The 16,701-nt window shown below is 40.3% G+C and overlaps 1 protein-coding gene across 2 annotated transcripts in view; it reads right to left on the reverse strand.

Moving 5' to 3' along the window:
- Positions 1-16,701, reverse strand: part of adcy1a (adenylate cyclase 1a) — a 52,597-nt gene that overhangs the window by 18,299 nt on the left and 17,597 nt on the right. For both annotated transcript variants that reach the window (XM_039600821.1, XM_031732400.2), the window contains exons 5-9: positions 13,278-13,405; positions 11,389-11,547; positions 6,513-6,654; positions 4,143-4,298; positions 1,311-1,505 (exon numbers count right to left, since the gene is read on the reverse strand). In XM_039600821.1, the coding sequence (XP_039456755.1) occupies positions 1,311-1,505; positions 4,143-4,298; positions 6,513-6,654; positions 11,389-11,547; positions 13,278-13,405 (780 nt within the window). The remainder of the gene's footprint in view (positions 1-1,310; positions 1,506-4,142; positions 4,299-6,512; positions 6,655-11,388; positions 11,548-13,277; positions 13,406-16,701) is intronic.

A 16,701-nucleotide genomic window follows, 5' to 3' on the forward strand; every position in this document is an offset into this window, starting at 1 on the left:
AGGTAATGGATCAGAGAGGCAGAGGGGCAGACTTCTATACATTCAGATTGTTTTTTAAAACCAGTGGATTCTCTCCCTGCTGGTCATTAGAAAGAATGCAGGTTTAAGACACTGCCACAGACCTGGAAGGTACACCCATCTTCTTTACCTGTCTTTATCTTACTGTTCATTCTTTTTACTTCTTTTAATATTCTCTGCTTTATTTCGAAGAATAGTTCCTGTCCCCCTTTCGTTCCTTTGTCTGCCCTGTTTGCTGTCCTGAATGAGTTCACATGTGGTTTATTATCCCTTTCCCTGTTGTGCTCATTTATTCTCCATGTCCTACCTCAGTATTTGTCATTATCACAACTCTCTGTTATTCCTGAATCTAATCTTGTATCTAATTTGTTTTCCTTCTACCCTACCTAGACTTTTAGGACACATTTTAGACTTCCTGCCTCATATCTGCAGAGCCGTCTGTTTACCCTTTGAAAATACAGGATTTGATTTTTCCGTCTCCTACGGTGTTTCCAATTGGATCCTCACTTGTTTATGACCACAAAAAGTGACACCAATAAGCCATTTACTTATCACAGCTGTTTTTACTCTAACAATAGTTTTTACCCAGAATACAGAACGCCACAATTGTGTTTATTTAACTGGAAAAGAGGCTTTTTGGCTCATGTTTGTATCAATAAAAAACTTCACTTCTGTCTTGCCAAAAAAAGGAAAGGTGATGTCTAAATTTGTAAAACGTGTTTTGAAAGAAATCTTGTAGTGCAGGAATATATTTTTAAAAATCCATTATGCTCATTTGTGTCTTCTTTATTTATCGCTCTTCTCCTAAAAGATCGCAAGGCTAAAACAAGTTCAACATGAGAAGCAATTCATTCCGTTTTTACTTTGCACAGGTTTTATTTCTTCTGAAACAACTTTAAATGCAGATGCTGACACGCGCATACACATCGACACATGAACCCATCTCTGTTCTGTCTCCTTTATGGCTACCCACGCACACATTGGAGAAAGATATCACGTGTGCTGCTCAGACGTTCCCAAATCATTATCTGCACCCCCTCCTGAGAGGGTGGGTGGATTCCTCTTGCACGCACACACACATAGACAACAGCCGTGGGAGAGAGGGAGAAAGAGAATTAGAGCTCGTGTAGGGTGTGTATGTGTGAGAGTAAGACAGAAGTGGGGGGGGGGGCAGTCACGAAGCATGTTGTATCTTGTGTCTTTAATGAGTAAAGTATATATTAATACATTTGCATATTTGTTGAAAAGTTACAAGTTTCTCTATCAGATGTTCAGGTCTCGTGTGTCCTCACCCTGCGCTCCCTGTCTCTGCTCCTGTAGAACAGGGTGATGTAGTTGAGGTCTGATGTCTCGGACTCGGTCTGACGCGCTTCGATGAGCCGCCCAATGTAGCGGTTGACTCGCGTTCCTGGCGAGTGCTGCACGGCAGTGGCTGAGAAAGACGTCCGATTCCTCAGCTTCTCCGATGCAGTCCGCAAGGCTCGCCGCTGTCATACAGCGAAAAAGACAACACAATTAGTCTCTGCAGAGGCCTGCCTCGTGCGTTAAGGCTGACTGCTTGTCAGCTGATGCGGTGAGGCATACAAATGAAGAGTTTTGTGAGCTCAGCACTTACACAGCTCCTGAGCACAGGAGAATTTGATATAACTCTATAAAGACAATAAAAAAGTTTGCAGACATGCTTGTCTGAATATCTGAGGATATAATACTCATTACTTACCGTCAAACTACCTCACCAATAGCAACTCACAGAGATGCACACATGCATGTTATATGTGCACAAATTCATAAATGCAAAAAAGGCTGAAATTAGAAGTCAGGTGACTGAATTTTTTTTAAAGAGATTAAGAAATTAATATGCAAAGGGCTTTAAACCTAACCAATCAAAACCACAGGGCCTTGAATATTGTTTAACCACTATGAAGTTAGAGCTCAGACACAAATTTAGGCACAAGGCTCTTATCATTAAAAGACCTTGGTTAAAAAAAAGAAAAGAAGCAGTGTTTCTTTGCTCCCACAACCCATTAATAGCCTTTTTGGGGGGTGGTTCTTTTGTTTCTTGATCGCATGCAAACTTACTACAAGTTCCATGTAGCAGATTAAGATGTGATCACATTTTATAATGTAAATTAAAGATCTAGAACTATAGCTGAACCTCATTAAAATGGGCATTGTACTTCTATCCTGTCATTAGCTTTTGATCTGACGATGGCAAAGAGAAAGGTCTAATATACAATCTGAGGATAAGATTATAAATACTTATCTGCTGCTGGTAATACAACAGTGGCACTAATGTCACATCACACTGAAGTTTCAGGTAGCGGTTAATCAGAAAATAAGAAGTAGGTAGACAAAGTACACATTGGTGTGTTTTAATTGCTTTTTCTGTGTGACGATTTTTTTATTGGTCCTGTGGGTGGAATCCAGGGAGATGGAACTCAGTTGTCAAATACAATAATGAATAAAATAATGCCCAATTTGAAAATTATGATAACAAACTACAGAATGGTATATTACCTGTAGAAGTTACTGCTCCTTGGCTACAGTATAATATTATATGAAGACATTTTTCTTTTAGATCTGCTTTTTCAACTCCTGTTCCTTATTACGTCTGAAGGTATAAAAGATTTATGGACCTATTTGGAAGAACGTATAACAAATCCAAGCTCTTTACACGTGTTACTGACCAAAACCGAGCTCCACAACTGTTGACACACACAGCCTTCTGTGCTGCCAGCTGGATGCCCTCCTTCTCCTTTCACAGCATGCAGCAATCAAAGTTATTCCTAACGTTGACCACATTGCCCCCAAAGTGGGTGCAAGCTAATCAAGATAATGTCTTTCAAAGCACAGTACATGCCACATCCTGCGTACATGCTTTAAAGACCCCCTTTAGTCATAAAATCAGCTTTTGTTTGTTGGGGAATCGAGACTCCTGACTTCTGACGATGTCCTGTGGCAAAAAGATGCAAGCAGCAAAGTTGCCAGGTGAAGGCTCCCTCAGTTTGACTTGTTTTTTTAGGATATTCCACAGATGCTCAGTCACACTGAGATGTTTGAAATCACGTCTAAAGCTTGAACGTTTTATGTTTGTGAACCCATCAAAGTAACGCCCTAAAACACAAACTTTCCTGGTGATAACTGTGTTATGGTTCTTTGGACCACTTTTAGTATGTACTAACTAGAAAAACCCTCCTGGAACAGTCAGTGTCATAGCCATTAAAGTTTGGCTTAGCAAAGTCTCCCTGATTCTGATGCTTGGCCATTTTTCCTACTTCCAACACATCTGTATCAAGAACTGAATATTCACTTGCTGCCTAATGTATTCCCTCCCTTGACAGGTGCCAGTGAAGCAAGAGTCACCATTTTTAATTTGTCATGTATAGCAAGATTAGATCTTGTAAATAGCACCAAACAATTCACAGTCATAATTCTATTATAGATCTGCTATGTGTCACAAAGGAAGGATTTTAGCTACTTGGATAATCATATAACAATGTGTCTAATGCTATTATGAGAGATGATACCAGGCAGTGGGTGATTACCAGCAGTAGTAATGCAACCTCATCAAAATCATGAAGTGCTAATGCCTGGACGGGCTCACAGAGTTGGGCGGATTAGAGCTAGCAGGCTATTTCTGACAGCCAGACACTGTGACACAACACCAATCGCCCAAACACTCGACGACTCCATGACTGACTCACTGCCACGTCACACACAGAGCTAAGAAACATATCAACAAGAACAAGGTGATGCTCATATGGACATGAAATTGTAATCTGGCATATATAAAGTCAATGTCAGTGGCTGTGTCAGTCCCATTGGCCTATTTTTTAACAGTTTGTAATAAAGCAGGAGTACTGTGGTACTTCTGAAGATGTGAAATGTAGAAATACATATTAATGTTTGCTTGTGTGATTGTTTGACATGCAGATTATGGATCCAAGCAGGATTTCAATCCACCCAAAAAACACCTATAGGCAAGTCTAATAAAAGGATTTCCATTTCACTATGTGAACTAGTAATTCGTATTCTGTGCACTATACACTCATATGCAAGCATAGCAAATTACTTTTGTCATTTGAAACCAAAGAGATGCTTCCCTTAGTGCTTTTTACACACACCTTGTCATCATCCTCACAGGTCATGACATTGGAGAAGGGGATCTCGGCCTTGAACATCTTCCTACAGTGCATGAGCTGCACAAGCAGGTAGCACACTGTCTTGAACTTCATCCTCTTGGCTGGTTTGATGTCTGATAGAATAATACCAGGAAAGATCTGGAAATAAAGATAAAAATAAAAAAATAAATAGAACATTTGATGAACAACTCAACACACTAAACACATTTAAGGCTTGATATGATAAACTATAATAGACTTTTTGAAAAAAACGAAAAAGAAAACATCACATAAATCAAATGAAGCATTAAGTCGCTTACAGTTATCTTGTTAATATTTTTTTGTAGGAAGAAAAGCTAACATTTAGCCTAGTGTATATAGCACAATTAAGCACAGCTTTGATAGAATAATTCAATTAATACTGTACATGTATATACAACGTAAAAGGTTATATAACACAGCACAAACAGTAAACACAAAAACTCATAACTAATACATCCACTAATCCAATACAATGTCTTTCATTTTTTATGTTATTTTTCTTGATTGTGAGGTGAAAATGTGAAATATATGAAACTGAAACATGCCAAAGTCAAAGTAATTGTCATTAGCATTATGCAGTCTCGTATTTGAATATGGACATTTGCCGTAACATTAGAATTTTACCATTTATCATGTGCTGTATCAGACTTAAATTTAGCCTTGTGACATGCATGGTTAGTATTTTTGTATTACTGTTGCTACTGTATGTTGTACTACATTAAATATGGTTGAGATGAAAAAGGTTAAATAGGCTGGAACATTTACATTACTATTGCTTTTATAATTAATATTATTATTGATTTGGGCCATGTATTTTAGAGGTACTTAATCTTTTAACTAATTAGTTGGACATGTGAATGTGATTATTTTGTTCTTGTTGTTTTAAGGGTGCTTAAAGACTAGTCAGTTCAAGTCACCCTGACTTTTGTGGGTCATTATAAAGCTTTGATTAACATCAAGGAAATTATAAGTCTTATTAAATGTCTTATGTTTGTAAATGTGTTAAAGCTATTATGGCTTTAAGGTTTTTTCATACTGGCTGAAAAAACAGTAAATGTTTTTTTGTTTGTTTGTTTGTTTTTTTAAATCAGTTTCATATATTACCAAAAACAATGTGCTGCTCATTTCTTGGTATTCTACAGGGTCAATAAAAATTCGCCACCAGTCAACTGCTATCAACAACACAGTAGCAACACAAAATGTGTGTCATGCCACGCGGCTCCACACTGCGCCAGTGGCTGCCTTTAAGTCCTCATTAATCAGAGCTATGTATTGCCATTGGCCCTTAGGACAGACGTATCACTCTACATGTATTACAAATAAAGAAAATGTATTATGATAATGCACAGTAGATCTGAACAAGCACAATATAAGCAGGCACACTCCATTTACATTTAGTCATATGACTAAATATGAGTAAATGTAAAATAAACAAATATGTAGCTCCAAAAATAGCACAGCTCCCATAATAAGAAGTAAAATGCATCTAAATTTAAATTTAAAAAAGCAAACAAATGTAAAAATCTTAAATTCACTATTGCTAGGCTTCATTTGAGGTTAGATGGGACAGAGAAGACATCAGGTCTTGATTTCATTTGATTCAAAAATCGAAAGAGATTTACTTCAGTGTCATGTGTGGAAAAGAAAAGCAACATATATTCTGTTTTAGGGACGAATGCACTGTTGATTACTTGTACAACCAAGTAATATTATTTCTTGTCAATTCATCATAATTATTATTATTATTTTGGAACCCTCCACAACTTAAACTTTGCTACCTGAAGCCTCCCAGGCAGTTTAGCCTGGGATGCACTTCTGAAATTTCAATTTAACCTCAATGTTTCTGATTGCATCTTCCCTCCATTTAATTATCCAGAAAACTCTTTTAATTCAAAAATGTTTGAATTCAAAATTTATATTCTCCATTAATGAAGGGGTTAAAAGGACATGGCATGAAATTAAATGTGGAGAATTGTCTCATTCATGGAAATTAAGTAGGCTTGAGTGGGATTTTTACAGTAAACTGTGAATGTGGGATATTACAAAACCTGGATCAAATGTTTATCTGCGTGTGCATGCCGGTGCCAGCGTTGTGCATGGGCACTTTACGAGGGATTTAAAACATTTTTTCTGACACGAACAGCCAGCTCCGATGCACATGTGCAGTTGGTGTGAGATATTGATACTAGTCATGTGTATGCCAGCTTAGCACATGGCTTGCCTCCCTCTCCCTGCATCAGAGGATTAACTATTACAACACTGACAGCTGCGTCACCTCTCAAGTTGTACGGTTGTAAGAGAATCTGCAGAAAAGAAATCATTCTGTCGTACTTTCCGTCTGTGTGATGGCACGATGAAAAACGTTTCTATGTGATGCTTCTGTAGGAAGGCATGTCTCTCGTGGCCAAAGCCCGGTTCCACCTCATAGTCTCCGTTCAAACACTCCAGGGTGGTCCTTGTGATGTGCACCTTGCTGCGAGCACAAGCAAAGCAGAGGACAAAAAGCAGTTGGTGATAAAAAGTCCAACGCTAAGGTCTCAAATCATTATCCCCTCATTATTTTTATCAGCTTAATAGCCCCTCGGCTTGCTCAAAACTCGTCACATCATAGAAATTTTCATCCTGATGACTCATCTAATCTGGTAACGAGTCCTAAAATCTTATTACCTCACTTGAAACAGAACCAAATTTAGCCAAACAGGCGATCTCATTTCAGTGCTGTTTAAAATGCAAATCTGCTTGTTACTGTATGCCACTGTGGCAGGGGTGTGGTCTCTGGCCTGCTGCCGTGGGACGGGTGGTGCAGTGACTCTCGGGGCAGTGTCGGGGTGGCAAAGGGGACAGGTGTTTTTGCAGAGACTAATCACTCTCTCCTTATATACAGTGACGGAGGAGACTGACAGGGAGAGTGTGCAGTGGAGGAAGCTGCGAGAGGAGCTGACTCCTGGCTCGAGTTGTGCCGTAACCTGAAAAGAACTGGTGAACAAAATAAAGAAACCCAACCACGCCCGTATACACTGTGTTGGTCGGATCATTGCTGCAGCCAGTTTAATGAAGTGACATTAATTTAATCATGGTGGTCAGTTTTATTTTTAGCTGCTGTTTGTGTCCTAGTTAGCACATTTGTGCAACTACATTAAATCTGAATTATTTTGTTGCAATGGTTTTTCGGGGTTAAGTGGGGGAAAAGTTGACCTCTTAAAAGATCATTTTATTTACTACTTCATCAACAATTAGCATGAACACCAAGGACATGATCCCAGTAATGACTACAGTAAGCCAAGTCTCTGTGCCAGTCAATCCAGATGTTGTATGGAAACAGTTAAAAACACTTAGCTAAACATCAGGATGACCCGTGTGGTTTATTTTGGTACAACTCTGCAAACTAACACAGGTTGTGATCTCTCAGTTACTTGTTGAGCAGATGTTGGTGTGCCTGCTCAGGGATGCTGTTTTATGTTTAGATTGCTTTGATATTTTGTTTGGCTTTTTCTGGGTCAGATCGACATGACAAGTTTAAGGATGTATCTTACAACAGTTGTAAGCAGCACCTTATTCGATCGGACCTGTAATACCTTTTCTATTTATTGGAAAAAGTACAAAAACTGTAAACCATAGCTTAGTATAAGTTACAGTATGAGATCATTACACTGATTATATGTAGTACAGTCCAATAAATTTGTGCTTGAGTGAGGTGAGTGAAATTCTAGTATTTTTATTCCAATATGATCCCTTCTGATGTCAAAAAAATCTGATGGCTGCATAAAGTCTGCATATACGTATACACCAATCAGGCATAACATTATGACCTGCTGCTTAATATGAACGTGTGCTGCGGTATTTGGCACCAAGCTTTTAGCAACAGATCTTTTAAGACCTGTCAGTTGCAAAGTGGGGCCTCCATGGATCGAAGATGCTCGACTGGATTGAGATCTGGCAAATTTAGAGTCAAGGTCAGCACCTCAAACTGTGTTGTGCTCCTCAAACCATTGTTGTACCATTTTTGCTTTGTGGCAGGGCGCATTATCCTGCTGAAAGAGGCCACCACCATCAGGGAGTACTGTTTCCTTAATAGGGTGTACATGCTCTGCAACAATGCTTAGCTAAGTGGTACATGTCTAAGTAACATCCACAACGATGGTAGCTGTTTTGCAGCTGGCTTGCTTTCTTTCCATGGAGAATCCTGGTGCCAGGTGCTCCCAAGGTAATTACACACATGACTGTAAAAGAAAACATGATTCATCTGACCAGGCGACGCTTTTTCCATTGCTCCACAGTGCAGTTCTGATGCTCACCTGCTCATTGTTGGTGTTTTCAGCAGCAGACAGGGGTCAGCACGGGCTTCCTGATTGGTCTGCAGCTATGCACAAACTGTGATGCACTGTGTATTCTGACACCTTTCTGTCAGAACTGATATCAATCAATCAGTCTTAGCCTATGACCCTATTGCTGGCGAAACAGCAGTAGGGTCATAGGCTCTTGTGGGGTGTTTTGGGCCCAATGACCACTGCAAACCCAAACCACCCCAGAAGAGCTGCAGTTTTGCAGATGCTCTGACCCAGTCGTCTAGCCACCACAATTTAGGTTCCTAATATGAGTCCTTAATATATTCCACTCACTAACAGAAGCCATGATGAAGAGATAATCAGTGTTCTTCACTTCACCTGTCAGTGGTCATGATGTTATGCCTGATCCCTGTAGGTATTTTATGTTATGTAAGCGGTATGCAATATTTGGAGATAAAGTATCAGAATTTCAGGAGCGGGACCTCCAAACATGCTCCTTTCGGTTCTTATCTATATATGTTCCCCCAGTTCTACAAGCTGTTCATTCTCATTTACGTGCCCCACCCTCCCTGCCCTTTTCAATTCTTTAACTTCTTTACTTCTGTTTAGTACATGGAGATCTGCCAGGCCCGGGAGCCGCCGCCAGTCCCCTTCGAGGCCTTCCCCAAACCGCAGCTCAGTTCACGTCCAAGCCATTCACCTTTATCTACTAAAACGCTGTCAAACCTAAAATGAGGACATGGACCCAGCTAGTGAATTTATATCTTATTTATATTTTATATTACTTGCTTGTGAATTCTGTAAATACACAATTTACATTTTTTTGCTAAAGTCATAGGATTTTTCTTTTAAATAATGATTTGATGCGCTCTTATTTTGAGCACGCTTTTGAATCTAGAATTTATATTTATCAGATGGTGATAGATTATTAGAGAAAGTGCTACACAATGCGCAGTCATGTGGAAAAGAAAGTTTTCACAGGCCTCGATCTATTCGTGTGAAAAATTAAGTCCACCCTCACTGCTTCCAGAGGAATTGGTAAGTAGCAGTTCGATGCTGTTAATCAAATCATCATCAGTAAGTGCGAGCAGCTCTATAAAAGCAGATGTTTTGGCAGTTTGCTGGTCTGGAGTATCCAGGTATGTGTTAACACACCACAACAGTCTTCTCAGAGGTGGACATCCCACCAAGTCAAACCATGCAAACCATGCACTCTACAGGCCTCAGTTAGCAAGTGAAATGGTAAGCTCAGAACAGTACTATTAGAAAAAGACTGAACAACTATGGCTTGATTGGAAGGCTTGCCAGGAGAAAGCCTCTTCTCTCTAAAAAGAACATGGCAGCATGGCTTAGTTTTGCAAAGCTGTAGCTAAAGAATCCATGACAATGGAACAATGTCCTTTGGACAGGTGAGATCAATGTAAAGATGTTTGGCCACAATGCAACATGTTTGGAAGAAAACAAAGACAGCATATCAGCACAAACACATCCTACCAGATGTCAAGCACAGTGTTGGAGAGGTGACGATTCAGGCACAGGACCTGTACACTGTACATTTTCTAGAGTCAAATGTGAGGCCATCTGTCTAAATGGTAAAGCTTGACCAAAATTGAATCATGCAACAGGACAATGGCCTCAAACACAGGGGCCAAAATTCCACAATAATGTGAAAAACTGATAGAGACCTACAGAAAATGAGTACTTCAGCTTCTAGCTTTTTAAAGTTTGTCCAACAAGCTAATGAAACAGTTTTCCATGGGACTGCTTGGAGTCCTGTGAAAGCTTTCTTTCATATCTGGTAACAATGTCAGCTCATGCTCAAACACTATTTTATACACTTTTTCACTGATCTTCAGCTAATGGATGGAAAATGGGTGACTGATCAAGTGCATTTTCACAATTTTTATACTATAGGTATATAGCTATACTTAGGTAAGCGATAGCTTGCTAAAATCATTGTTTGACTGTTTTTTTTTTTTTTTAAAGGTACCGTATTTTCCACACTATGAGGCGCACTTCAATTTTCTCAAAAATCATCAGTGTGCCTTATAATCCGGTGTGCCTTATGTATGAATTCTGGTTGTGCTTACTGACCTCGAACCGATTTTATGTGGTACACAGCGCTCAAAAATCGGTCAAAAAATGCTTTAGTACGACTTCGTAAGCTACAAAGCCGCACCGCTTGATGGATTGTTGGAGCATTACGGCTTCCATAGTCAGGAGCCTCATGGACTCGGAGTAATGCTATCACTTCCAACATAAAGAAAGAAAGAAAACTAAACAGCAGTGATGTTTGTAGGGTTACTGAAGTTGGGCTAGCTGGTATATAATGATGTGCTACGTGATCGCTAGCAACACAGCTATGTTAGCATAACATAAACACAGTGAAGCTGGAGGATGAACGCTAACTTTTTTCCACTCAATAAAAGTTAACGTGAGGGTTCCTGGTGGTTAGGGACAAATGCAATCGCATGGCAGGAAACTGTAAAAGGACCAAACTTCAGTCAGGAGAACAACTGAGATAATCCATCCACATTACGAGGTTAGTCATTAATATACTGCAACAACATAGGAATAGAGTAGCTGCAAGAGAATTCAACATTAATGGATCAATGGTACGGAAGTGGAGGAAGCAAGAAGAATGAGTTGAGTAAAGTCTGACTTATTTGACTCTTTTGTTTCGCTTAATGCGCCTTATGGTCCGAAAAATACGGTAATTTTACATTTCTATATAAATGACCCTGTGAATTATGATAACCATTTGAGAAGTCAATGAACATAGTAGTGTACATACAGATACAGAAAGTCTGTCATAATACTGTGTCATATTACTGTAGCTGACATACTGTATTCTGTGTCTTTGCATGAGTGTGTGTGCTGTGTTCGTCTGATTTTCAGTGGGTGTAACAGTCAGTACTGACCCAGGCAGCCCTCCAGCCTCCATCACATTCGCCAGTGTGACATCGTTTGACCAGACATCATACTGCCATTTCCTCAGGCCCAGTACGCCACACAGCACCCGTCCTGTGTGCAGGCCTACCCGCATGTTCAGATCCACCTCTGTGGCCTCCACCACCGACCTGCAGGGGGGGAAAGAATGATTTATAACTACTTGAACAAAAACCAGGACAATTTAACTTTTAAAGGATTTTTGTTTTATTGTTGTTGTTTTGTTTTCTTTTTTGTTGCCATATAGGAAGCAGTGTGGCTGAAGCAATGACAATGCTGGGTAGTAAAAGATGCCCAGCAAATTTCTCCAGATTACCGAGTGTTAACAACACTAGGTTAGACTACAGTGACCTTTAGCTCATCACATATCTCCACTTTAAGGAAACTTAAAGAGGATAAATTCTCACAACAAGGTCTTATTAACATCTCCAAAGAAGCATAGCTGTTTCCCAGCAGGAAACACCACTAACTGGTATGGGATGTGTTGGAACAAATCAGGCAACCATCTACCAAGCATCAGTGATATCTGTACAATGAGGTTAGATGTTGGTGCAGAACCCAAAGGATATTAAAAGACAATTCCACCCCCTGCCACAACCTGTTTACCTTCCTGCCATGTGGCAAGCCAACCAGAAACATCTGCTGTAGCGCAACCACATTTGAGCACAAGAGCCCTTTTTTTAATTGCTGTTTTTGTGGATATTGTTTTACAGCCTCGTGTTACATTATGATAATGGAATTAATCTTGAATCTTAAAGTTCTGAATCGTGTAGCAAAACTGATTCAGGGTTGCTACACGAGTACAAAACCTTTGATGTAAAGAGGCGCATCTGTAATCATACGCTTCCAACACATTTCAACTTTGTTCCAAAAAAAACTACTCAATGCACCTTCAAAACAGTTTATGTTCAGTTTATGTTTACAATATGAATGCGCATGTGTGGATCACCTTCACTGAGTCGTACTGTGGGGCAGTGACGAAAAAGCAGGACTTTTCCAGAGCCTCTCCTCCCTGGTAAATCACCTAGTAACCCGTGGGAGGTCACCCACTTCAGATGTGAGACAGAGTCACAGACGGAGCCGAGGAAGGAAATTGAGTATGGCAAAGGGTTCACAAAGTGTGTATTTGCGTGTGTGGGGGGGTGGGTGTGTCTGTTTACAGGATGGCAGAAAAGAAAATGTCGTTTGCCCATAAGGTTGAAGAAGGGACATCTTACACTCAATGCGTGTGCATGGCAGCACCTGTCCTTTGAGATAAAGGGCTCCCACTGCGGCATCCATCCTCCCAGACAGAGTGGTGGGGCAAAGAACATGACAAGCGCAGGTTCACACAAGAAAGTGAGACAAAGGTTCTCTGTGTATGTGGTGTCTACATGCTTTTAGGGAGAGGGGCGGAAACTAGGGCTACGTGCAAGCAAGTGTCTTTTAGGTGAAAAAGAAGTAGAGGGAATAGATTTAGAAGTCAACCAAATCTATGTGGTTAGAAATTGTTTGGATTGGAATATATACACACTCAATATCAATCACATGTTACAAAGGTCAGTTTTCTAGGTTACCTTTGTGACAGGTGTTTTGGCAGCAAAAGGGGGACCGGCGCAATATTAGACAAGTGGTCATAATGTTATCCCTGATCGATGTATATTACTGTTGAAGCAGATAAGAAGTGCCCCAGTTTTCTCGGATTTCCTAGAAACTGTTGTTATAGAAGCAATGCACCGAAAGCAACTTAAAAGGATAAAATTGTTTTCTTAAGAAACAATTCGGATGATCACATATTGTTAGAGTAACTGTTGCCTTCTGGTCCTTCCCCAAAACAATCATAACAAAGACATTTTTGCCTGCATGTGAGTGTGTGACATACGCAATGGTATCAATCATATCCAGGCCCATTTCTACACAGCAGTGGGCATGGTCCGCCTTGGGTTGTGTCAGTCCCGACACGCAGTAGTAACAGTCCCCCAGTATCTTTATGCGCCTGCAGTGATTCTCCTACAGACACAAAGAGAAAAAGAAAGATGAGCAATGTCAGTGAGATTAGAAAAATTTGGTTATTTTGAGTGTACTATACATATACTATACTATACATATCTTTAAATGTATCTTTGTCAGGTTTAATGTCATTAAGTGTTGGACAGGATTAATGTAATACTATGCATCCATTGCCATTGGTTTTAACACGAATCTTTAATTGTGTGGTGGCACATAATGATTAATGTAGCTGTGTTTTTACAGCTCTGTACACTGGAAAAGATATGAGGGAGATAGAGACAGATACCAGAGAGTTTATTTACCCTTTTCCAGCATGAGGAGGAAGTAAAATACCAGCAGAAAAGCACAGAAAACAATTGTTTTACACATAGGACTGAACTGTTTAGCCTACCTTGCTAGGTTAGCAAGGTAGGCTAAACTGGTAAAGCACTGGTGGGTCAAAATATTTAACTAATTGCCTAACAGTTCCTCCATGGTGTAGTGGCTTACACATTTGCCTAACTATCAAAAGATCCTGCTGCCCAATCAAACATGCAGAGCTACTCATTGTGGTGACCCCTTGTGAATAAAGAAGTAGCTAAAAGTAGCTTTTCTTTGTATTTAACTTATTCTCTAATCCTGTTTTACTTATTTGTGTTTTCATTTTTTCTCTTTTTAAATGTCAAAGCAGTTAACATTAGCTATAAGCTAATGAAATTCTTAATTTAACACAATTGAAAATCACCAGTAGATAACCTTTGTGGGGGGTCAGCTTAATCCTAGCACGTCCCTGATTTTGTAAACTACTGGTACTTGCCCTGATATACATTTACCTGTAGCCATCTTATCTGATGGCTCTATCATTATTACTCTACACGGAGCATGACTCCTAATTGTTCTTAGATAGCATGGTCAAATTTTTCTGTGACGTGAGCTGGTGTGACTAACTTTTATTTCCATCTGGATCGCAGATTTTGTAAAGTTTAATGCCTCATAAATAGCTAATTATGACAGGGCCATTGCTATTTTAAACCCTTTCTTCTGCAGAAACTGTATGGAAGCTGCAGCTGCATTTTGATTCATTTTAATCAGATGTGTGTGCTTGTGCTACTGTTTGTGTATTTGTAGTTGAGGCCAACTCTAATTGCTCCGACATGCTCTTGAAGTAGAATCCCTCCCCCACATTTCCAGACAGATCCGCTATTTGTCACAGTGCACATTGTGCACAAACTCAGCAATGGTGCCACACACACACTCACCAATGCACACAAACACCTTTACAGACACACAAATCCCCACTCAGACACATACCTGCAAAAACAAATGCAAAAAAACAGCTGCATGGTAACATGCACACATACTGTACTGCACAAGATTTAGTGGCACACGCAGGGTTTCCTTTTGGCACCGTATCACACAGAGTCATCAGAAAATTGCAATGGTAGACCCTACAAAGCTTAGCCTGCAGGCAACCTCTGACTGACAAGCACACATGTGCACACACACAAACACACACATTCATATATACAGAAGATTCATGACAACTGCGGGGTAAGAGGCAGAGATGAGAAGAGAGAAGATGGGGTGCTCTGGTTTTCTGCTCACGGGAGCAGAAAGATTCTGGCGTGGGAGGATATGAGAATTCAGAACGTGCATGATTATCCCGGCACTCGGAAGAGAGAGAAGTGTGCATGTGCCTGTGTGTGCGTCCGTGTCCGTGAACAGAAATTATCTGCTGACAGCAAACCATGTCACAAGAGAAAGGTATCTCTGTTTGCTTTGGGAGACACAATTAGGAATAAAGCTACCTGATTCAAGTGCAGACTTTGTGCCTCTGTTTTGCTTGATGCTGTCTTCACTATGGTTAGGTGAAGGTTAGTGTTAGGCATGTGTCTGTTGTGGTTAAGTTTAAGTTGAGCCCGCAGGGAACTAATGTGTTGTGTAGCATACAGCAGCCAGACAGGCTCAGCAGCTGTGACAGAGCTGGTTTGAAAGAGAATTTCTCCCTGGCTAACACGACGGGGTATAAATCTCAATTAGGTTGCAACTGCAGCTACGCACAAATGCTCACACACATGCACCCAATATATCCTCATCACAAGGTTTCTATATAATGGCTTGCTGAGTTTCAAAGCACTGCTAGCAAGACACATAACTCGTATCTTGCTCTTTTCACCCTCAGTCTATTGCTCTCTCTATGTTAAGCCACGACTGATTGCTGAGATGCAGAATGAGCTCATGACGGATAATCCTGCCCATCATGTGACTTGTGTGCGTGTCTGCATGTAGAAAGCAGGAGTAAACTGTCTTTTGGCCTCATGGAAGAGGTCAAGCATGTGGTAAAGAGATGGTTGAGTGTGAGTCCAATATATTGGACAGGACTGACTTCTAATGGTACAGTCTGTCCTCTTGTGACTGTTCTCAAAGCCACAGCCTCTTTGTATCTACCAGAGGCCAGAGCAGTGCTGACTATTAACAACAAATGTCACAGGAGCAGTGACCAAAGCACCTTGTTTAGTATAATGAAAAGATCATAGATCAAATACATCCATTCACAATGTTAACTCTGCATGTTTATGATGACTATATACAATCATGTGACAAAGAAAGTTCTTATAGGATTCTGTGCAGTCCTCTGAAAAACCTAAGTACACCCTGTGATTGAGTAGCTTGTAGAACCATGTTTTGAGGCACTAACTTGAAGTAATCATTTACTTCATGACTTTATAAGTTTCTCACATTGTTGGGAAGGAATCTTTGCAACACTCCTTTACATTTCTTTTGTGTAAGTGTGGCTCATGCAGTATTAATATGATTACAGTGGTCTGGCAGAAGATAACCTATCACTCATATAATCGCCTTTGCCGGAGAACAACCCTACTGTCCACAGGCTTACTGACGAACAGCGTATGCAACTATACACCCTCTCAGTACACCCAGAACTTCTTCTCACACACACATTAACACTCCATCTCCTCAGCCCTCCTCATCTCCCCTCTGTCTAGAAATCGATCCTGTCATCTCTTCCTCTCTCAGCCTCCCAATTCCTTCTCTTTCTTGACTTCCTCCTCCTCCTCCTACATGTCAGTTAACCTCTCCAGCTTCACTTTCACTTTTTGGATCAATACATGACTTGGCATAATAAATGAGCTCCAGGACTAAATAATACATTTTGTTTTCTTGGAGGCTTCTTCGGAACAACATGCTGAAAAAAGGAGCTCACCAACTGTTTGGACTCGCTGCAGCCAGCCTTCCTCCCTCACTGTAGGCTGTGAGTGTGATGGCTCCGTGACATTGTTTCTTTTTTCAAAGCAACT

This window comes from Oreochromis aureus, linkage group 17 (genome assembly GCF_013358895.1).
Source record: "Oreochromis aureus strain Israel breed Guangdong linkage group 17, ZZ_aureus, whole genome shotgun sequence".
Taxonomy (NCBI): Eukaryota; Metazoa; Chordata; class Actinopteri; order Cichliformes; family Cichlidae; genus Oreochromis; species Oreochromis aureus.